Raw genomic sequence first — 23,148 nt, 5'->3', positions numbered from 1 at the left:
GGGATGAGCCCCCCGGCTCCAGTGCCCGCTTGCAGCCTGTGGGACCCAAGTCTGCACGGGCCAAGCAGCCAGGGACTGGCTGGCACTGCCCAGTAGGTAACGGAGCACTCTGGGGAAGGGTCTGATTGCTCCGGAATTTTAGGCCTCTCAACCAGGACAAACATCTGAACAGGGATGGGGGGACAGGGCTGAGCCTACAGGCTGGCTGACCCCTGACCTGGCCATTGCTTCTGCTAAGCCCATCTGTGGCACTGCCCCCTTGGACCCAAAGTCCCAGGCTCTGGAGCTGGGAGGCAGCAGGGTGGAACTGCTCGAGCCCTGGGTCAGAGGGCTCCAGTGGGGCCAGGAGGACATTTCCCTGGGCCCCGAGGCCTGAGCTGGCTGCGCTACAGGCACAGGGAGCCTGGCGTCAGGGCCCAGGGTCTGAAGACATCTGAAGAGAAAGTGGGGCCTGCAGGGACGCCCCAAGTACCGATCCTGGCGGTGGGAAGGAGACCCAGGCACAAAGCACGCCACCCCACATAGGGGCAGACGGTGGGCGGCCATCAGAGAGGGTGGAGCCAGGCTTGCAGGCTCAGGGAGCCGTCCTGCTGGCTAGGACCCAGCCCTGCAGACCTCAAGAGCATCGGAGGGAGAACAGAAGGCGGTGTGAGGCCTGGAGGCCAGGTGCAAGGGGGTGGGGGCCACAGGCTGCACCTGTGCACCTCTGGTCTGCAGATGCTTAGGGGCAGAGGGTAATGGCCAGGCTGCAGCCACCTGGCTCTGCTCCTAGGTGGGGAGAGCCGGGCTGACCGGGCAGGCCCCAGGAGGGAGGGTGCTGGGGGGAGGCGCAAAGGCAGCCAAACCAGAGAGCAAAACAGGAAAGACCGAACCCAGAGTCTGTGAGCCAGCAGGTACCACAGCCTCATGACACCCCCCTGAACCAAGTCCCACCCTTCCCTTTGGCCACCATCCCCACCTGGTCCCCCTTCCCCATGGGCACCCGGAGGGCTGCAGCTTCATTTGTGGAGGTAGGCGTCCAGCCACAGCTGCCCAGACTGCCTCAGGGACCTGGGAAGAGAGAGGGATAGGGACAGTCAGGGACCAGGGAGCCTCAGGAAGCAGGGGGCTGGGAGCATGGGTGCCTCCTCTCAGCTCTCAGCCAGGGGCCTGCGGGCCTGCTAGCTCAGGGCTCCCCGGGAGACCCCGTGGAAGGACCAAGGGAAGGTCCTCATCCAACCCACACAGAGGCCAGGCAATTCCTGGTGACAGAGGGGCCGGCGGGGGGCACCAGTGCCAGCAGGGCCTCGGCTCCTCTCGTCACCCCTGTCTTCACCACGGGTGGTCCCAGCTACATGCCTCTCAGTCTCCCCCCTGTGCCCCACGGACCTCCAGGGGCGCCAGCACCCGTGCCCGCCAGCCCTTACCTGATGATGTCCTGCAGGGCCTGCAGCAGTGGCTTCTGCTGGTACTCAATGCCATGCTTGGCGCACAGGGACCTCACCAGCGGGGCGACCTTGTGCAGGTTGTGCCGGGGCATGGTGGGGAAGAGGCTGGGGAGAGTGCGGGGGGCCGGGCGTGAGGAAGCACCCACCTCCTCTCACAGCCCACTTGGAGGCTGGCCGGGCCCAGGGGACCCCGTCCATCTCTCCCTATGTGCCCACAGGGGCGGCTGGCATGTGGAGGGGGAGGGCTAGGCCTCGGGTTCCCTGGCAATAAAGGGACCAATCACCTGCCCTGCTAGGCTCACGGGACCAAGGAAGATGCCAAGCCACACGTGCAGGGGTGGGTGTCACTATACCATGTGGCCCAGGGCAGGAGAACCCCTCTCCAGGCTTCGGGGGGGCGCTGGGGTGGAGGGTCGGTGGGGGGACCTCACTGGGGAAGACAGAGGTAGTCCCCAACTGCTGCCCTCTGCCGGGGAGGCTGGTGGCTACTTCCCTCCACTGTACGCCCTCCACCCTCCACCCACCCCCACCTCCCCGCCCGCGCCCGCGCTCACTGGTGCTCGATCTGGAAGTTGAGGTGGCCGCTGAACCAGTCATTGAAGAAGGACTGCTCCACGTTGCAGGTGGCTACCAGCTATCAGGGAGAAGGGGGATGAGTGGCCAAGAACCAAAGCACAGAGGGCCCCGTCTCCTTCCCACGAGGCCCAGCCTTACCCAGGGGTCTCACCGCCCTGCCCAGATTCCCCACTGGTCCCTCCAAAAGCTCCCAGCCACTCTCTCTTGCCCAGCCCTGTTCCTCCCAGCGGAAGGACAAAGGCAGCCCTAGGGAAGCGCAGGACGGCGCCGGGCCCACTGGGCAGCCACGTTCCCGGGAACCAAGGACATGGACCTCAGGTCCAGGCTCCGCAGGGCCCCGGTGGCCAGCTCTGGCCACCCTCACCTGGCTGCTGAACCAGTCACGGTAGGGCTCCTGGTCAATCTCCATGACGATGTGGTTCATCTGCGTGACCCACACAAACCAGTGGCTCTCCAGGAACCTGGAAGCGAGCTCGGCTCAGCACTGGAGCCCGGCATGCTCGGTCTCCACGGGGCCCGGGGAATCGGTGGGAACAGAGCCTCCCTCCCGACCCCGCGCAGCCCAGGGCGGGTGGGGGGTGAAGCGAGTGCAGCCCCTGATGAGGGGCTGGGGCAGGAAGTGGGGACCTCTGAGCCTTTCCTCTTGGGGGCCTCGCATCAAAGCCCCCATCAGTGCCAGTGCTCGAGGGGCCCAGGGATTATTAACCAGCAAAGCGCAGGCACCTGATGAAGTTGAGGAAAATGATGGCCCCCAGGACACCATAAAAAGGGATGTACGTGATGAAGAAACGGGCATAGTAGCTGATGGCCCAGGCCAAGTCCTGCGGAGAGAAACAGTTAGATATGGGAGTGTCCCGCCCGCCCCCCGGCACGGCTTCCCGACCACAGGTGTGTGTACACAGCACCTCCCTCTCACTGCTGGGCCAAGGAAGCTCAACAGGCCTCCGTGAAACTGGGCACCAGGCCCACTGAGGACGCGACGCCTGCCGGTGCAGGGTGTGCACGACTGTCTTTATATGTCTAGGGAAATGCTGAGTGTTTTAGCAACAGGAAGGGGGCTGCAAGCTCTGCATTTAGGGAAGTAAACAGGGATGGGGACCAGCAGATGCCAGCCATGGGGAGGGGCCGGGGGTCAGCAGCTCTTTCATGGTCCCGAGGATTCTGAAGGTGCATTACCATCTGCACGCACCCCTGACACCTGCAGGTTCACAAACGTCTCATCAGCACCCGGGTCTCCTTCCCGGACATTCACTCCAGCACAACAAAGGCCAGGGACACCATCCATCGCCCGCCTCTGGGCCCTCCCAGCAACGTCTGACACTGCTGGCCCTCTTCCCACACCTGATTCTCCTCCTGGCCCCTCTTCCTCTCGGCTCTCCTCCCTTCCTGGGCAAGCACCTCCCCCAGCTGCCCCAATGGCTCCGTAACCATGGCAACCAGAGCGACCATCTTAGCTCCAAGCAGACTCTATCTTTCCCTAAGCCCTCCCATCCCACCTAGATCAGCCCACAGGGATTGGGGACCACTGTCTTCTCAGCCACCCTGACCCAGCCTGTTCCCACCTCAGGGCCTTTGCACTGACTGTTTCCTCTCCCTCATCACTTCTCCCAGACACTCGGCAGGGTAGTGATGAGAGCAGAGGCTCCGGGTCAGGCTGCTGGCTGTTAATTATAGCTCCACCCTACTCTGTGTAGCTGTAAGTAATTTTCTGAGCTGTGCCTCAGTTCCTCCATCTGCAGGATGGGAAGAGAACACCCCCACACCCCCTGAGATTCTACATGGCTTAAAGGTGTTGCAACAATAAGCACAGTCCACAAGCCTGAGCTCTAAAGACTCCAATCTGGTCTCTGCACCACTTTGCTACCATAGAGACTTTCCTAACATGCAAGCTGGACCACGCCACTGCGATCCTCAAAGCCATCACGGGCCTCCTTCCCCGCCGGGGGATAAAGGATAAAATCCAGCCCCTTAGTAGGCTGCACGGCCCTCACATGCCTGCCCACCGACCTGGCCTCATCCGCAGCCCATCTCCCACAGCCAGGCTGTGCTGCAGTGTCTGCGTCTCGCTGCATCCACCTGGAAGCTCCTCCCCTTATCTGCTCAGCAAACTCACCCTTCAAACGAGCTCTGTTCAGTTAAGCTCCACAAACACTCAGTAAATGCCTTCTCTGTGTCAGGGACCGAGTTAGGTGCTGGGGGCAAAAGGAAGCCCTTCAGAGCCCCTCGTCTGGAAGGACAGACTTATACAGAGATCCCTTCAATATCATATGGAAGGGGACACACAGTCACAGGGGTGATGGGAGTGTGGCGTGACGTCCCGACCCGATCCTGATTTAGGAAAGGCCCCATCAGGAGGTGGTGCCTGTGCTGGGCTGGGAAACGCCGGACGTCAGCTAAGCAAAGAACAGTAGGATGGATGTTTGCAGAACGATGACAATACAAAGAAAAGCCCAGAGAAAAGACCGGGCAAGGGCTGTGTTTGCATACAGATTATATGCTCCATATACCCCAGCCCAAGCGCTCGAGGTGGAGGCGGGAGACCAAGGCCAGGTCACGTCCGCCTGGGGGGACTGGCCTCTACCTTGCTGGCAATGAAGACCCACTGAGAGCTTTAAACAAGAACGTGGTCCCTTCTGGACCTTAAACTGGATCCCCGCCAACTGGAGGTGGGGAGATTCGGTTATTCCAGTAGCTCAGGAATGAAATGACAGAGGCCGAAACCAGGACCCACGGCACTGAGGAGGAGATAACAGATTCCAGAAATATTTAAGAGGCAGGGACAGCTCCACCTGGGGACTGCTTGGTCATGAGGAATCTGGGCTGGTCCCTGGCGTGGGTACCATCAGCTGGGGTAGAAAGGGGTTGGGGGGAGCGGCTGTGGAGGGGAGTCGAAGGGCCAGCGGTGGGCGGAGGGCAAGACCTCAGGACCGAGGCGGTCTAAACATTCATTTTAATTCCTTGTTTGTGTGTAAGCAGTGCAGTAGTATGTACGTATATATTAATGGAGGTACGTGCTTAGGTATTGTGTGGAGCGATACGTGACTGTGGGACCACTGGTTTCACAGGTAAGGGATGAAGGAGATGCAGGGAAACAGGTGGAGGAGAACCAGCAGAGGCGGCATTTGGAAGCTGACACGGAGAATTTTAAGAAGGAGCAGTAAGTGGTATCGGATACGTCGGACCTCCAGGAAGTTGAGGCCGGGAAACATCCTCAGGATGTAACCACTGGCAACGCTGGCTGGCATTTGGGGCTGGATAATTCTCAGCTCTGGGGGGCTGTCGTGGGCACAGTAGGATGCCCACTAGAGGCCAACAGCTCTCCACCCCCCCTGAGTTGTGACAATCAGAAATGTCTCCCAGGACTTCCCTGGTGGTCCAGTGGTTAAGACTCCGAGCTTCCACTACAGGGGGCACGGGTTCGATCCCTGGTCAGGGAGCTAAGATCCCGCATGCCGCGGCCAAAAAAAGTCTCCCAGATGTTGCCAAGTGGCTCAGTAGAATTGCCCCTGTTGAGGACCACTGCCCAGGTCACAGCCACACGTGGCACCCAAGCTCACTGTTACCATGAATCAGAAAACCACAGCGCAGGGCCTGCCTCTGCCCATGTGGGCCCCTGAGGGGAGCGCTGGGTCTGGCGCCATGCCTGGCTGCAGTCAGCTACAGTTTTGTACTAGAAACCCAAGCTTGAACCCTACTCCCCAGCGGGAGAGCTCTGCCCTGAGGGGCCCGATCAAATGTCCCTGGCTGGGCCACCTGAGCCGGTTCAGGTACAAAGTCTGATTCCCTTTCCCGCTGTCCCTATGTAATGCTTTGTTCCTTAGGGAACAAACACAGTTTAAAAAATAAAAAAAGGATTAAATATTCATGTCAGGAGTCATTTGCCATGAAAGCAGATTCAAGTACCCCCGGCGGCAGCAGCGCGGTCCCTTTCTGCTGTGACCCCTTCCAGGGCCCAGGTGAGCTCAGGTGCAGGAGACCTGGATTCCAATTTCCACCACTTAACTGATCAAGAAACTCCGTCCCTCTGGCCTGTACCTGCCTTGCTGGCAAAACAGGGTTAGATGACACGACGTAGGGGGCAGTGCTTAACCGTTCCCGGAACACAGCGGGTACGGATAAAAGAGCGTGTCTTAGAAGAGTGTAGTACAGGTTTTACCAGCACGGGGCTGGCAGAGACCTCAGACTCCCACCTCCTCCCCAAACAGCCCCACCTGCTCCTGAGTCCCAGGCCTGGCCCTCTTAGCAGAATCAGCAGGCACCTTTGCCAATAACGCCAAGGAGAGAACGTAAGACAAAGTACTTTGAAGCGCTTCCATTGCTGTACAAACATGGACAGTGGTGGTTGGGGTGTGGGGACAGGATCCAGGTCGTGGCATCGGGAGGTCTGGGTTCTAGTGCCTGACCCACCCCTCGGTGTCACCTTGGGCAAGTCCCAAGCTCTTAGAGTTTCAATATCTTCATTTATGAAACTAGGTTTTTTTAAAAAGACCAGCAATACTGACTCTGACTCTCCGCTTGGTCCCGAGGGCAGGGGCCCTGTCCCCGCCCCAGGGAATCCTGCTCTGCCCAAAGCAGTCTCTGCCTAGGGTCACTGCTCCACCCAGGGCATCCTGTCACGGGCACATCGTCCTCTTCCACAGAGCCACGCCTTCACATCTACATCAAGCCAAGGACCTCTGTGCACCACGCCACGCGGCCCTCTCCAGGGTCCCTTTCTCTCTCTGGAGTTACGGGCTGGATCACGTCCCCTAAAATGAGTATGTTGAGGTCTTAATCCCCAGGACCTCACAGCGGGACCTTATTGGGACATAGGGTCCTTGCAGATGTAACTAGTGGAAATGAGGTCATTAGGACGGGCCCTAATCCACTAGGATTAGTGTCCTTATACAAAGGGGGGAAACTGACACAGATACAGACACACACAGAGGAAAGATGAGGGACACAGGGACGAGATGACGGTCATTCACAAGTCAGGGAGAGAGGCCTGGACTGGATCCTTCCTCAGAGCCCTCAGAAGGACCAGCCCTGCAGACACCTTGATCTCGGGCTCTAGCCTCCAGAGCTGCGACACATGCGATGCTGTCGCTTAACAGAAACGCCACTCGGTTTGTGGCACTCTCTCATGCAGCTGCAGCAAACTAAGTGCCCGTTTAACAGAAACGCCACTCGGTTTGTGGCACTCTCTCATGCAGCTGTAGCAAACTAAGTGCCCGGCGGCTCTCCATTTACCAACCAGAGTGCAGTGTGGCCCGGTCCACCGGGTCTTAGGGGCCACACGGGGACACAGGAGGGCGATGGCTGGAGCAGAGCCTTGGATGGGCGGGCTCATACGTTGCCTTCAGGAACTTTCTGAGGAGCTCTGCCAAGGCCGTGGCTCTCCCAGTGGGTGCCCTGTGTGGGGGGATCTTTAGGGTTGGGGTGCTATGGCCTCCCTGGCTCCTGGCAGCCTCAGAGCTAGTCCCTTCCTGAGGGCGACAAGGTAGCCACCCCAGGAGGAGATGCCAGGGGCCCTGCAGGCCCCCAGGGTCCACTCGCCTCAGTCACCCTCCTCCCCACACTCCCGGGCCCCCTGGACTCACCACCCAGTCTCTGTGAACGATCATGGACATGATGATCTGGTACTGGAAGTATAGGGGGATGAGCAGCGGTGGCCCAACTGCAGGAGAGAGAGGAGAGGCACTCAGAGGGCCTGTCTTACCCGGGTGGGCCTGGAAGACGGGAGGGAGCTGGGGGCAGAAGCCGGAATGTGGTGTCAGCTCTGCAGCTCCCGGGCAGAGGCGGCCGGGGCCCCGGTACCCGAGGAGGGGGCTGGGAGCAGACAGCACCTGCCGGCACCCCGCCCAGCGATCATGAGTGTGGGACCCTGGGCAGGTGTCTGGGCCCACGTCCCTTCTGCATCATGGGCCACGTGGGGTTTGCCTGGGGACTGCTGTGGTCCCTTCTCCTCTCCCAGGTCTGGTGTCACTTTCTGGGTCTGGAAGGTTGTCAGGTGGGAGGGGAGACAGAGGGCCACACTGGGGTGAGAAGGGGGTCCGGGTCTGGTTGCGGGGTGCCCCAGCACTCACTCAGGAAGAAGTACTCGTGCTGGTGGTTGTAAGGCAGGTATTTCAGCTTCTTCTTGCCGTACTGAGGAGAGAGCAGAGACCGTGAGCCCCCAGCACCCCTCAGGCTCCAGCCTCCCGTGCTCTCCTCCACCTGCTCTGCAGCACCGTTCCTTCCTCCTGCCCAGGGGGCTTCTGTCCTCTGCACCCTGGGCTCCCGAGGCTGGGCCCCCGTGGGCTCCCGGCCACTCCGGCCAACACTTCCTCAGCCCTTGCTGGGCGTGCCAATGCCAAGCTGCGTCCCATGCTGGCCTCGGCTCATGCGCTCCTCTACGAGCGGTGCTTCCAAAGCTGAAGCTCTGGGTCAAATCACTGCCCGAGGCCACAGGGCCGGCTGGGATCTGAACCCAAGAAAGCGGACGCAGAGCCCATGCGACAGGCACTAAATAAATGCTGAGTGAATGCACAACTCAACAGTGCACGTGGGGGGCACAGACACCCAGAGGGAGTTCCTTGGCCAGTTTCCACCCCTTTGGGAGACAGAAAAGCTCCTGGGTCCCCCTGAGAAGCTCCCTGGAGCCCGCAATGGGCAGGAGAACTCAGGTAAGGGCCTGGGGAATTGTTAACAGGCACCAGGCCAGGCGCATCTACCTTCTCGGAGCCCCCTGCAATTCCCAGGCCGAGACTTTTCACTTGAGGATGCCGGTGGGCCAGAAGAGGTCACCACGTGGACCACGTGGACTCTTCAGGCCACACCTGGTCACCTGGTCCTACCCAGGGCACCCTGACACCCAGACATTCAAGTGAGATGGGCTGGGAGGGCTGGCTGGGGCGTGGGCATCCTCACTGTACCAAGTGGCTCAGGCCACACTGAGCATGAACCCGGGTGCGGGGACCCACGGCCCCACAGGGCCCCTGCAGCTCCTTAATTCAAGGTCCACCCCCCCAGGGACCAGCCCACCTGGCCCTTAGGGGACTGAGACCAAAAGATGCTGCTCGAAGAGGGGCACCTGCGATGCTGGGGGTCTGTGTGGGGAGCCTGGGCTTCGACTCTGCCTCTCACCTGCGCTCAGACACCGCACAGGTCGCGGAGCGCGCCTGAGCCCTGTTTGGCATCCAAATCACTGGTTGTCAAGAGGAGCCAATGAGAACAAGGGCGCAAATGCCAGGGGCTGACCCCTGGGCCACAGCTCCTCAGCCCCCCTCCCCCAACCCCACCCCCCCGCTCCGGAGGTTGGCGCCGCTCTCATCCAATCATGTCCACTGCTGCTTCTTTCAGCTGGGAGATCAAAGCATGATATGGACGGCGAAACCCTGGACGTCCTCTAGACCTGTGCTCCTGTTCTTGAGGTGAGAACACAAGAGGGAAGGGATTGCCAAAATCACAGGGAGAGCCCACGGACAGAGGGGCCCCGGTGGGAGCAAAGCCAAGCCTGTCCCCAGGACGTGCGTCTTGGCACAGAGGCCATGGCCGTGGCCCACCCAGCTGAAGCACCACCAGAATCAATCCCTTTGTTCCGTGCGGCCCCCTGTGCCTTGGCAGGGGTCTCACCCATCCCCAGAATGCACGTCCTTTGCACAAAGGCTGTCAGTGAGATTGCGGCTGGCCTTGGAGAGGTCCCAGCCCGGGGACACCAGACACAGTTCTGGACAACTTTCCAGAGGAGGGAGGGATTAGAGGCGCCCCCTGAGTGGCCGGTCTGGTGGTCTGAGTTCTGGGGAGCATGGGGCCCATAGAACAGGCCCCCAGGTCTTGCTCTAACCTCCTCCCAGAAGCCAGGAACCGGGCCCAGACTTTGTCTGCAGGCTTCTCCAGCCCTGGACAGGAGGCCTCCTACATCTCTGCCCCACAGGTCAACCCAGTGGACAGCCCCAGGCCCAGAAGACCCTCAGGCTGGTCCAACTCTACTCGGGGAGTGAGCACTGAAGGCAGCGCAGGCTGGCTGGCGGAGGGACCCCACAGAAGGTCTCAGGGGTGGGCGCAGCTGGGGAGTTGGTTTGAAGCTGCATTTGCACAGTAAGCACCCTATTTGCACTGATCCATGGTGCCCTGTAGGGGGTGACAGGAGATTACACGGGGCTGAGGCTCCCCAGCTGCCCCTGGCCACTTAGCACTGCAGGCTCCCATGTGTGTCCCCTCAATGCCCCAGACTGTCGTGTGGGAGCTGCCGAGTCCCTGCCCCCAGGCAGCGGCAGGCCTCCCCTGTCCACCCCTGAGGGCTCCCAGCCTTAGAGAGGCGGGGGCTCAAGATTTGGAAACAATCTGTTATTTGAGCAAATTGCTTTGCTGTCCCCGCGCCCTCCCACCCCATGAGCTGTGGGCTCCTTATTTGTCAAGTGGAGGTATGATGGGTACTTCTTAGGGCTGTCGAGGGCCCGTTGGTGATGGGGCCGTGAAAGCACTTCAGGACCGTGGGGGAAGGCCAGTCACGGTTACACGTGCGCCCGTGTGTGGTAACGTGCGAAATGTCACGGGACGCCTGTTCCCGTCTTGATGACCGCAGTTAGGGGAATTGCAAGGTCGCCTGTCAGGGTAAGGCTGATCCAGGGCACTAGCTTTCTTCCGAAAACCAGCCAGGCACAGCTGTGGTTTGGTGATGCCAGGCCCGGCCCGGGGCCAACCTTCTGGTTTCTTGACTTTCACACGCTCAGTTCTTTGCAACACTCAGTTGTATGTCATGGGCACAGGGAAGGGATGGGGAGAGCTGTTTCAAGATGTACCAAGCTAGGAGGAGGGGCTCCTGGCTTCTTAATTCATCAGGAAGCTGGAGGGATCCAACAAACACAGGCCTCTAGTGTCCAGCAGGTGGTGGCCCCAGGCAGGGCCCCACAGGACCTGGAAGCCCTGGCTGGGAGCCAGGCAGCCTGGGTTTGGATGGCGGCACTGCTCTTCTAGCTGTAGCCTTGAGCAAGTTATTTCTCTCTCAGCCTCAGCTGCTCCATCTATAAAATGGGTTTGATGAGGGCTCCTGCCTCCTGGTTAAGCAAGGATTAAGTGACGCCCCACGTGCAGCGCTCGGCACAGTGCTAGGCCCGGGGACTCAGTAAGGGTCAACCTTCCTCCCCAGTGGGGACCACAGACCTGTGCCCTCCAGGACAGTCCTTATCACACACAGGGAGAAAGCTCGGGTCATGAGGCCATCACAGGGGAGTTGCAGGAGGATAGGGGGTGCTTCCACTCGAGCTGCGGGCGAGGATCCGGTGGCTTGTCGTGTCCAGACCCCAGGGAGTGGCGGCACGTGCAGATCCTGCTTTGACACGTCCTCAAGCCGAGGCTGAAGGGAGCACAGGCCCGAGGCAGAGGGAGGTGGAGTACGGCCAGCCCCGGCGGCCTGTCTTCCCGGAGGCCCACAACCCTGGGCCCCGGCCAGCTGACCCTCCTGTGCTCAGCCTCTGGAAGGACCACAAGGCCGGGCTTGGATTATGGGCTGAGGGGGTGCCAGGGGCATGTGCAGGGGACTTTTCAGCATTGGAACAAAATATCTGAGGATGGGCTTCCCTGGTGGCGCAGTGGTTGAGAGTCCGCCTGCCGATGCAGGGGACACGGGTTCGGGCCCTGGTCCGGGAAGATCCCACATGCCGCGGAGTGGCTGGGCCCGTGAGCCATGGCCGCTGAGCCTGCGTGTCCGGAGCCTGTGCTCCACAATGGGAGAGGCCACAACAGTGAGAGGCCCGTGTATCGCAAAAAAAAAGAAAAAAAAGTCTGAGGAATGACCAGGCCCTTCCTTGTCTGTCAGGGGAAGGGGGAGGGGAGCAGTTGCAAAGCCCTGCCCAGACTCACACACAGAAATGAGGAACATGGCCACGGCAGGCATGCAAGGTGGCAAGACTCCAGCCCGAGGGCCCTGAGAGGAGGGCCACAGGTGCTCCAAGGGGATATTTGGCCTGTTCAAGAAGGAAGCCTGGAGGGTCAGCTGCAGACAGGCCGCGGGGCAGGGAGAGCCTCCCAGATGGGCGGGAAAAGCAGGATCTCAGGCAGGAAGGCAGAAACATCCCCAGCTTCTGAGAGCCCGTTTACAGAGCTACAGGGCTAAGGGCCTCCTCGTTCCCCCCCATGATATGGAAAAAAAAAAAAAAAGTGGGTGGTGGAGGGGCAGGATGAGCAAAACAAGACCATCCTTGACATCACCACGAATTCTGTTCTGAAGTTCCAGTAATGCCATAAAACCCAAGCCAGGAATAAGAGTGTAGAGCAATTAGAAAGAGTCTAAATTTTCATTATTTTCAGGGATGTGACTGTCTACCCGGGAAATTCAAAAAAATCAACTGAAAAACAACTAGAATCATAAGCAGACATAAGTGGACACTAGCTGGACATAAGATAACTAGCCAGACATCAACAGGTTTCCTGAATACTGGAGAAACCCCTATCATAATGACAAAAAATAGAAGTTACCTAGGATTTAATTGAAAAAAAAAAAATTCACAAGACATATAAAGAAAAGGAGGACTTCCCTGGTGGCGCAGTGGTTAAGAATCCGCCTGCCAATGAAGGGAACACAGGTTCAAGCCCTGGTCCGGAAGATCCCGCATGCCGCGGAGCAACTAAGCCCCGTGCGCCACAACTACTGAGCCTGCGTGCCACAACTACTGAGCCCACGTGCCACAATTACTGAAGCCGCGCGCCTAGAGCCTGTGCTCTCAACAAGAGAAGGCACCGCAATGAGAAGTCCGCGCGTGGCAATGAAGAGTAGCCCCCACTCGACGCAACTGGAGAAAGCCCGCATGCAGCAACAATGACCCAACACAGCCAACAATAAATAAATAAAGAAAAATAAATTTTTTTAAAAAAGGAAAACCTTTCTAAGAGATATAAAAAGGAGACTCAAGCATAAATGGAGAAAGATGTCTCATTTCTGGATGGAAAGGTTGAATGTAAAGACGTAAATGCTTTCCGGGAGGGAAGTCGGCCCACGACAAGCTTGCAGTGAGCTCTAAGGAGCCATCGTGGATAGATCGGCACGGATCGGCACGACGCCCAAGTCACCCAGACAGCGTCCCGTGCTGACGCTCAGCCCAGACCAGGTGCTGGGGTTCAGGAGAGGATACCCTCCCACTCAGAAGGGGTGGCGTGACCCGGTGAGGGGGAACCAGGAAAACTGGCCGACTCCTGAGAATTATGAAGGTTGACCAGCAGTCTTAGCCAAGTCCCATTTGGCAAGAGTCAAGCATTCAAAAGTGACACCAGGGGACCTCCCTGGTGGTCCAGTGGTTAAGACTCCACGCTTCCACTGCAGGGGGCATGGGTTCCATCCCTGGTCGGGGAACTAAGACCCCATATGCTACAGTGCAGCCAAAAAGAAAGAAAGAAAAAAAAAAAGAGGTCCAGGGAACCAGGCTCTGATGGGGCTCCACCACTTCTCGTCCACAGCCAGACCCTCTCCACCTACAGACCCCTCTCGACCCCGTAGAACTCTCCCCCTTCCCTGGGTGCAGATCCCTGCTGTCAGCACTCCCTCAACTCCTAACACCCTCAACAGAGCTGCTGGCTTGAAGTCTCCTGCTACCCCCTAGAGGGTAACATGCCCATCTGAGGGCGCGTCTTGGCTCCTTCACTGGGCTGGGAGTATCCTGGGAAGAGGGACGATGTCCAGCTCTGAGCCTCCAACTCCCAGCCCAGGCCAACACAAAGCAGCTTATTCATTCAACAAACATACGCTGAGGGCCTACTATGCACAGGCCCTGGGGACCCAACGGAGAGCAAACCATATTACTTTTTGATTATTTATATATATTTTCCAGGACTCTAATTCTCTCTTTAGCTCTGTCTAATCTATTTAACCCATTCTTTTGGAGATATACATCTATATCTACACTTCATTTGGTCATTCAAAAATCTGTTTGGGGGGCTTCCCTGGTGGCGCAGTGGTTGAGAATCTGCCTGCTAATGCAGGGGACACGGGTTCGAGCCCTGGTCTGGGAAGATCCCACATGCCGCGGAGCAACTAGGCCCGTGAGCCACAACTACTGAGCCTGCGCGTCTGGAGCCTGTGCTCCGCAACAAGAGAGGCCGCGATAGTGAGAGGCCCGCGCACCGCGATGAAGAGTGGCCCCCGCTTGCCACAACTAGAGAAAGCCCTCACACAGAAACGAAGATCCAACACAGCCAAAAACTAAATTAAAAAAAAAAAAAATCTGTTTGGTTCTCTTTAATAATCACTTGTTTATTTATCTTAAGTTCATACATAACCTTTCTATAATGTACATAGGACCTGAGTATCCGGGGTTCTATAGCATCTAAATCTGTTGTATGTTGTTTCTTCTGATTCTCACTCATAGTGGCTAGCCTCCTTCTGTGCTGGCGATCTCTGATTGGGAGCTCATTACTTGGTATTAACCAATGGGAATCTTCTTACCTGTATTTGGACACTTCCCTCCAAAGGGGATTTGCCTCTGCTTCTGCCAGGAGCCAGAGGGTGCCACCAGCATGGGACACTTCAGTCCTCCTTGAGGGCCCTGGCTTCATATAGTTGCCCAAGATCCAGCTCCCCCAGCTCCTCCTGGCCAACCTCCCAGCTTCATTCTAACTTTTCTTTTGGAGGCAGGAAGTGGGTTTTGGAGATCTTGGAAAACAACAGGGCCTCAAGGAATCATGGCCTGTCTTTGCGGGATATTCTTTTTCTGTAGCAAGAAGGTTCCTCACTGCTCTAAGTCCACCATATGAGAAGGAGAAATTCTCCAATCCCAGGTCCAGGAACTAAGATCCCACATGCCACATGGTGCGGCCAAAAAAATTTAAAAAATTAAAAATTATAAATACATAAAAGTGAAACCAGGGACTTCCCTGGCGGTCCAGTGGTTAGGACTCCACGCTTCCACTGCGGGGGGCACGGGTTCGATCCCTGGTCAGGGGACTAAGATCCCGCATACAATACGGCCAAAAAAAAAGTGAAACCATGAAACACTGAAAATATATGAAGAACTTTCTAAGCATAAAAGAAAGCATGGTCCACAGCATGGTCCTGTGGACACCAGGGTATGGCTCAACCAGGAACCCAGAAACAGCTGGCCTGTCCCCCGAGTATGTGAGAGAAAGGATTTCATGGAGCACCGTGGCCGTGCCCACCGTCTTTCAAGGCCACTGGCAACAGGATGGCCAGATCCCCAAGTCCTCCCACCACACCCCCTCCCCAGAAGTCGGCATTCGAGAGGCGTCTAGGGAGAGATGTTGGAAGAAGTTTCGCTGGCCACCACACAGAGAGGAGAGACGCCTTGTTGCCAGCATCACTGGTGAGACTAGATTTCGTTTTCAGGGACACAGAGAGCGTTTGTCAAGCCCGTCAACAGCTCTACAGCATGAAGCCTCACCCAGAAAGGGAAGCCTTTGTCTTCTTATCAGATGGACCCAGGTTAATCAGTCCTGCTATCTAGACACCTCAAATCAAAGCGAGCAAACTCTTTCCTAGAAGGAAAACGTAAGCATGTATTTTGGCAGAGAATAAAATCCTTGCCCAGCCAGAGAGCCTCCACACTTCCAAAGTACTGAATTTTGGCTAATTTCCTCTGAATTGACAACGTCACAGAAAACCCACGTTTCTGCTCAGATATTCTGTCAGATAGATATGAAACAGGAGAGGGGGGTACCAACCAGGATTGAGGGGACAGGCTCTCTTCTCTCCCTGCTCCAATCCTTGGAGGCCAACACTACTGGGAATACGACCAACTAAAGACACTGCTCCTTACTGAGGGTAAACATGCCTCTCTTGGCAAACGCTTATCGGGCCCCTACTCTGCGCGTCACACTTAAGATGTACATAAAAGCAACAAGGATCTTCTAAACTTTAGTTTACATCACCAATGTAATTCTGAAAAGTAAAGCATTTGTAGATTTTTTTAGAGGCTGTCACATAGAGGCTCTACTTTTTACAGAATGTTAAATGAGGACAGTCTTTAAATTCTTTAAATGCATTGGGGGGGGCCTTTATTCAAAGACTTAGCAACACCAATTTTTCCTGTCATAAAATAGTGTGGGTTACATTATGGTATAGAAATACGACAGAGCACTTGGACAGCCCCAGGTGGAGGCCCATAGACTTCTGACTCCAGCAAGGAAGTGTACGTTTGGTGAGGCAGCAAGTTGCAGAAAAATTGTTTAAGTTTTAATTTTTGTTTTTTAAAAAAGATATGTGTGTGTGTCTACACACATAGAAAATATCTGGAAGGATTTTGTAGTATGTTGTCAACCGTGGTCGCCCTCCGGGGCATGACACTAGAGGCAAAGGGGGGATGGTAGAGATAATAGGAGACTCACTTCTTAGTTTGGTCTATTTCTGTTATTATTTAAATGCTTGTCACAGGTATGTTCTATATTTATAATAATAATAATTTTTAAAAACTAATGTAAAAACAAGGCAGTGTGATGGAGTGGAAGGAAATGGCCTAGTTGTCAGATATGGGGCCTCATCCTAGACTGGCCCAAAAATGATGTGACCCTGAACACACACCCTCCTCCTGCCAAGTGTCGCTTGGCATCTGTGGTGAAGCAGGTGGGACCAGACCCCGTCGAGGTCCCTCCCAGCATCGGGGACTGTGACCCTCCAAGTAAGGTTTCCTGGGGCTGGTCTTCGGGGACCAAGCTTGAGCTCTGGAATTGTGCCTTCCTGCTAAACTGGAAGGAACAAGCCAGGAAATGCTCTTCCCCGGCCCATGGGAGGTGGGGAGGCATCGACCACTCTGATAAGGATCTGTATCCATTATTTACACAGGACGCCATCCCACAGACATTTCAGCTTGAATAATTCAGGGTGTCCAGGAAAGGTTTTCGTGTAAACATCAGACACTCTCCACCCTACGGGATTCCTCCCCTGATCCCTGCGCAGGCCAAACACTCCCCACGGCCACTTGGTCCCCTTCATCGTACCTCAATGGGCTGCCATTTACCCAGGACAAACACATGCAGCATGTTCACATCCGGGTCCTTGTGGAAGATGTTGGGCTTGGCGTGGTGCTGGAAGTGGCGATGGTTCCACCAGTTGGCAGAAGCACCCTGTTGGGGGAGGAATAGGGGGTGAGCAGTGCAGTCCTCGGTGCGCAGGAAGGGGATCCACGACAGGCCCAGCTCAGGACCGGTTCCCAGCAGGTCCAATACTCAGGGCTGACTTCTCCATTATACACAGGGCCTCGGGCCCCTGAGAGTCAGAATGCAGTCCTGCCGATGCTGAGTCCAGAGTGCTTCCATATGGAGCCAGGTCACTCCCCCCCTCCAGGCCTATTTCCCTGATCATAAGACGGCGCTGGGGATGGACGGAGAGGCACATGCTTCAGCACGTGCGGTGGAGTCTCAGCTCTCTGCCAACACCGGGCGTGAGGCTCCACCTCCCTCATCCTCTGCTGGCCTCCTGTTGGCGTGTGTTGCGCAGAGGGGAACCCTTCTGTTTTGGGAACAGTAAGAAGTGGTCCCTACCATATGACCCAGCACTCTGCCCCTACGTGTGTACCCAAGAGAAATGAAAACAGAGCCACACAAAGACTTGTACACAAACGTTCCAGCAGCATTATTTAAAATAACCAAAAAGCGGAAACAACCCAAAGGTCCATCAGCTGATGAATGGATAAATACAATATGGCAGATCCGTATGATGGAATACGTTTGGCCATGCCACAAAAAAGTGTGAAATACTGACACGTGCTACAACGTGGGTGAACCTGGAAAACATGATGCTAAGTGACAGAAGCCAGACACAAAGGATTCCATTGATACGAAATGTCCAGCACAGGGAAACCCACAGACAGAAAGATGAGTGGTTACCTAGCGCTAAGGCTGGGATGAGGGGGTTGGGAGGGGATGGCTAAGTGGTGTGGGGTTTCTTTTGGGGGTGATCAAGATGTTCCAAAACTGATTGTGATGGTGGTTGCACACATTCGGTTTGTACACTTTATTTCTGCCTTGCCTCGCAGCATGTGGGATCTCAGTTCCCTGACCGGAGATGGAACCCACGCCCCCTGCAGCGGAAGTGCAGAGTTTTAACCACCGGACTGCCAGGAATTCCCTGGTTTGTACACTTGAAATGCGCAAATTGTATAGCATGTGAATTAAATCAAGAAAGCTTTAAAAAAAAAACCAAAAATGAACACAAGCTATCCCTGCTCTCAGATGGCCCACAGAGTAGCTGGCTAGAGACAGCCCAGCAGCCAGACATGCCGCTGCACTGAGAGGTGACAGCTGAGTCACACCACGCCCAGAAGGCTGGCGGAGCTTCATAAGCAGTCACCAACAGAGCTTCCTGGTTCTAACGGTCTAGGGACTTCCCTGGCAGTCCAGCGGTTAGGACTCTGAGCTTTCACTACCAAGGGCCTGGGTTCAATCCCTGGTCGGGGAACTAAGATCCCACAAGCTGTGCGGCACGGCCAATAATAATAATAATAATAAAATTACAATTCTAGCAGACAAGAAGCATCGCATGAGTATTTCGTTCAAGGCCACAAATTTCTGTCTCACCAGCTCCAGCTCTGGGCACATTCTGAAGGCACGTCCCTCTGCAAAGTCACCCAGTGACGCAAAGAAGGAAACAAGACTCCTCTGACTCTTCAGCATGAGGACTTCACTGTTGCTGGATCAATCAATGCTTTGGCCAACGGTCTGGCCATCTATAAAAAGGCCTAACTGCGAAAACAAATATTTTACTTGGAAGACGTTTTGATACAAACATAGTCTCTGGACCCTAACGGACATGGGCGGGAACAGCTCTGAGCAGCTGTGGCCTTTGCAGTGACCTCAGGCCCCTGTAAGCAGGAGGGCCTCAAAACCCAACAGGGCAAAAAAAAAGTCAGCGAATGAGAGCTTAGAGGATTAAGAAATCAGATGACACATTGGCCATTCTAGACAAAAGGAACCAAATTCCTGGGAAGAGCTCAAGGGAGTCCCTGGCACAAAGAAATCAAGGGGCAAGGCGTGTACGCAGGATGTTTACAATACACCAACCAAGAGATGTTTGTTGAGTAACTGGAGGAAAGACAGGCTATGAGCACCACGGGGATGAGAGGAGGCAAGGTGGGGCCATCCCCGAACTTGGCATCGGCTGTAACAACAAAACATTTTTCGATGGTGCTATTCTGTGCTGTGATTCTTCTCCATCCTTCTTCACTAGGCCCAACCCTACGTATCCTTCCTGGGCACTGGGAAGCCCCGCCTGCCCTGGAACAGTGACTCAGTGCTGTGCTCTCGGAACATGGTGCCAATGTTGCCTGCCCTGGGGATGAAGTGGGGAAGGAGGCGAGCCCTTGTCGAGCGAGGGAGAGTAGGGTATCACTCCACACTGGGGTGGGCTGACGGAGCTGGAAAAGTTTCGGGAGGCCACTCAGAAGGCCTGCCCTTGGGCAGCAGGCTGGGCAGGAGCGGGCCGGCCAGAGTGAGGGTCCCTTTTCTGACAGAGGGAAGAGCCTAGGTGAAGGCCTTGGGGGAAGGGGAGCGTGGAATGTTCCAGAAGCCAAAAGAAGGCCCCCTCAGTTGGGCCAGCAGTGCTGGGCAGAGCCATAGCAGACCCTGAGGCAAACTCATCAACAATATTTCTAAAAATCTACGCTTTTGCCCATCCCATTTTCAATTGAGAGAACCGCCAAGTTTGACAATTTCTCTCAACCAAGTGACAGTCTTAAATAATTTTTTAAAAATATTTATTTATTTATTTGGCCGCGCTGGGTCTTAGTTGCGGCACGTGGGATCTAGTTCCCTGACCAGGGATCGAAGCCGGGCCCCCTGCGTTGGGATTGCGGAGTCTTAACCACTGGACCACCAGGAAAGACTCTTAAATAATTAAAAAAAAACTTTTTTTCTTTTTTAAAAAATTAACTAATTTATTTTTTGGCTGCATTGGGTCTTTGTTGCTGTGTGTGGGCTTTCTCTAGTTGTGGCGAGCGGGGGCTACTCTTCGTTGCGGTACGCAGGCTTCTCATTGCGGTGGCTTCTCTTGTGGAACACAGGCTCTAGGTGCGTGGGCTTCAGTAGTTGCGGCACATGGGCTCAGTAGTTGTGGCTCACGGGCCTAGTTGCTCCGCGGCATGTGGGATCTTCCCGGACCAGGGCTCGAACCCGTGTTCCCTGCACTGGCAGCTGGATTCTTAACCACTGTGCCACTGGGGAAGTCCCTTAAATAATTTTTAATTAACTTAAACTGTAAAATAACAATAAATTCGGTTTCAGTATAAACAATCAATTTAAACTTCATATTAGGATTTTTAATATACCACCTTTCCAATTTCTAAGTAGTTTCCAACTATTTTAATGCTCTGGGGAAAAAAAATCAACCATTAGGATTTCCCTGGTGGCATGGTGGTTGAGAATCTTTCTGCCAATGCAGGGAACACGGGTTCGATCCCTGGTCCCGGAAGATCCCACGTGCTGCGGAGCAACTAAGCCCGTGCGCCACAACTACTGAGCCTGCGCTCTAGAGCCCACGAGCCACAACCACTGAGCCCACGTGCCACAACTACCGAAGCTCGCGCGCCTAGAGCCCGTGCTCTGCAACAAGAGAAGCCACCGCAGTGAGAAGCCCGTGCACGGCAACGAAGAGTAGCCCCCACTCGCCACTAGAGAAAGCCCATGCGGAGCAACGAAGACCCAACGCAGTCAAAATAAAATAAATAAATTTATATTTAAAAAAAAGCATCTACCATCAAAAAAAGAAAAACACGACTACATACAAACACGTATGTAAGGTACAAGTTGTCCTTCAGCTTCAGATTCCAATATGGCTCAACACAGTCCTGACCTTTATTTGAAATGTTGGTATTTTGTTCATTGTGGATTGTTTTGCATTAATTTTGCTTTTTTTTCTTTAAATATTGCATTAAAATGTTACTTATCTCAATTCCTGACTCGTTTTGGTGTCCCCTTAAATTCTGTGCCCCTGGGACACACTTGTGTGCTCACTTGCCTCACCCTAGTTCTGGCCCTGGTGGCCCCAGATAAGGTTGTGAAAAGGCTGTGGGTTCCGAAGATTTCCATCTCCAGATGTAGAGCCTAGATGGCGCCAGGCCTGGTGGTTTGCATTTTATCCTCAGTGCAGTGCCAAACAGAGATTCGACCTCTCAGCACTGTCTCTGTACAAGATCACCCTTGGGAAGAAATGTCCAGCGGAAGTGACATGGGCTGAGGAAAAGGGGGAGTTGGGAGGTGGAGGGCTCACCCGTGGAACCCTACAGCAGCGCAGGCTGACGGTAAGAAGCGGGTTCCAACATCTCGAAGCTTGCAGCACTCTGTTCAGTGCCCTCACTGTCTTGAGCTAAGACATCCAAATTGGCAGGGCACCTGGGGACCTCCCTGCAGCCAGCTCCTTTCTGTCCCAACAAAGGGACCAGAGGAACAGCTGGACCGACAAGGCTTGTCTGCAGCTGTGTGGCCACTGGGTGCCAGAGCGATTCCACAAAAGCTGTGATGCTCCTCGCTCTGGGGCACCCCTGCCCAGCCACACCACTGGCCTGGACACAGCATGAAGGACACACCTCGCAGCGGGCTGGGAAGCCATCCGCAGAACCCAGGTCCCTGACCTCCTGTAGCCTCCCAGCCTGAGTACCCTGTCACCCCAGAGTTTACAAGTCAACGTTCTACATGGAGGCCAGTCTTCCGTCCTGACTGCATCTTCCGTCTGATCCAAGAGCTGTGCCCCAGGGCCCTTCAAGGACCAAGAGATATCAGGCGGGAAAAGCCCTCCCGCCCAGAGTCTGAAAACAGGACACAGTCCATCTTTGTTAAGTGTGTGGGGATAACATGGGTCCGGAGTGAAATGTTACTTTCAGTACCCAGGAGATTTTCTCCAACAGAAAAGAATATAAAATGAAACAAAGTGGTCAACTATGTGCAACCTTCACCCCTGAAATTCTGGAAAGAAACCAGGTTCTCAGACAGCTCCAGGCTCAGGTCCAGGCAAACTGTCTGCTGAGGAACTGGTTACTAGTTCAATGGTAGTTCACGCCCAGCCAGATCCGCAGCCGGCAAGCCAGGAGCTGGATGGGGTCAGGTCGCAAGGAGAGACGATTAACCCGGACACGGAGCTCTTCCGAAGCCAGGGTGGGGAGGGATGGGGGTCTTTAGGACACAGCTTTTCTTAGGAAGCAGCTGAATGATGTAGAGGCAGGGCTGGGGTGGGGGATGAGATCTGTTTCCAGGTGAGAAGTGGCAAGGACTTACTCCCGAAACCAAGGCGATAACGCCTATCACAGCAGCACAAGGTCGCTGGCAAGTCGAGCTCGCCTTTTTACAGACTTGCCGAGCTAGAAGGCTACTGCAGGTCTGCCTCCTGATCTGGAGGGTGGTGAGAGAACTACCTTCCCTTCTGAGTTTGAAACAACTCTTGCCCTTTGGCTCAGCTGATCAGTACACTGTTTGATTTCCCTTATCTAAAAAGACTTATATGAGACAATATTCCCTTTTCATGGCCCCACATACTTCCAAAACGTACTGGAGGTGGCTTCTGATAAAGGACTCGTCTATAACAGAACGCTTAAAGATAAAAGTGTAAATGACAGGTAGCGGGAGGGGAGGATACATACAAGGAGGACGAAGATTAGGGACAGTTGCTGTTAAATGTTTTGCTTCGTGTTTCCTGGCATCCAAGGGGGAAAAAACAGCGAAACACAATGTATCAGAGAGCAAACATCACCTGATGGAGGGAAGCGAACCGATTTATCAAGAGAGACTGCTTCTTCAGATGCAAACCATTCTATATAGAATGAATAAACAACAAAGTCCTACTGTGTAGCACAGGGAACTATATTCAATACCCATAATGGAAAAGAATATGAAAAAGAATGTATATATAAGAATGTATATACATGTATAACTGAATCACTTTGTTGTACAGCAGAAATGAACACAACATTGTAAAACAACTCTACTTCAATAAAAGAATTTTAAAAGAGAGAGAGACTGCTTATCTACCAGTCCCAAACTGAAAGGAATTTATTAGTAAGTCCTTAGGTAAGGAACAAATATAATCAACTAAGAAGCATGGGCTTGTTTTTGTAACTAGGACACTGGTTTTGCATGTCTAATGTGGTTAGGAGACAGGGCTTGGAAGTTCAGAGAAGTGGAGGGTTGGCAGGTCCTGCAGGTCAGCCGGGACAGTGACCTGACGGTGGACCTGGTCTGAGTAAAGTGAGATGGTGCT

At 54.9% G+C, this 23,148-nt stretch overlaps 1 protein-coding gene across 1 annotated transcript in view; it reads right to left on the bottom strand.

The window, feature by feature from the left end:
• Positions 1-963: 963 nt before the first annotated feature.
• The window catches only part of FADS2 (fatty acid desaturase 2), a gene marked incomplete at its 5' end in the record, with an annotated part of 33,253 nt that continues 11,068 nt past the window's right edge, over positions 964-23,148 (bottom strand). The window contains 8 exons of the mRNA XM_082844044.1: positions 964-1,050; positions 1,407-1,532; positions 1,982-2,061; positions 2,368-2,464; positions 2,727-2,824; positions 7,583-7,659; positions 8,069-8,129; positions 16,905-17,030. Coding sequence (XP_082700170.1) covers positions 999-1,050; positions 1,407-1,532; positions 1,982-2,061; positions 2,368-2,464; positions 2,727-2,824; positions 7,583-7,659; positions 8,069-8,129; positions 16,905-17,030 — 717 coding nt within the window. The 3' untranslated portion in view covers positions 964-998. The remainder of the gene's footprint in view (positions 1,051-1,406; positions 1,533-1,981; positions 2,062-2,367; positions 2,465-2,726; positions 2,825-7,582; positions 7,660-8,068; positions 8,130-16,904; positions 17,031-23,148) is intronic.

Source organism: Leucopleurus acutus (genome assembly GCF_964270905.1).
Source record: "Leucopleurus acutus genome assembly, chromosome: 8".
Classification (NCBI taxonomy): domain Eukaryota; kingdom Metazoa; phylum Chordata; class Mammalia; order Artiodactyla; family Delphinidae; genus Leucopleurus; species Leucopleurus acutus.
This window is presented reverse-complemented; position numbering and strand designations above follow the sequence as displayed.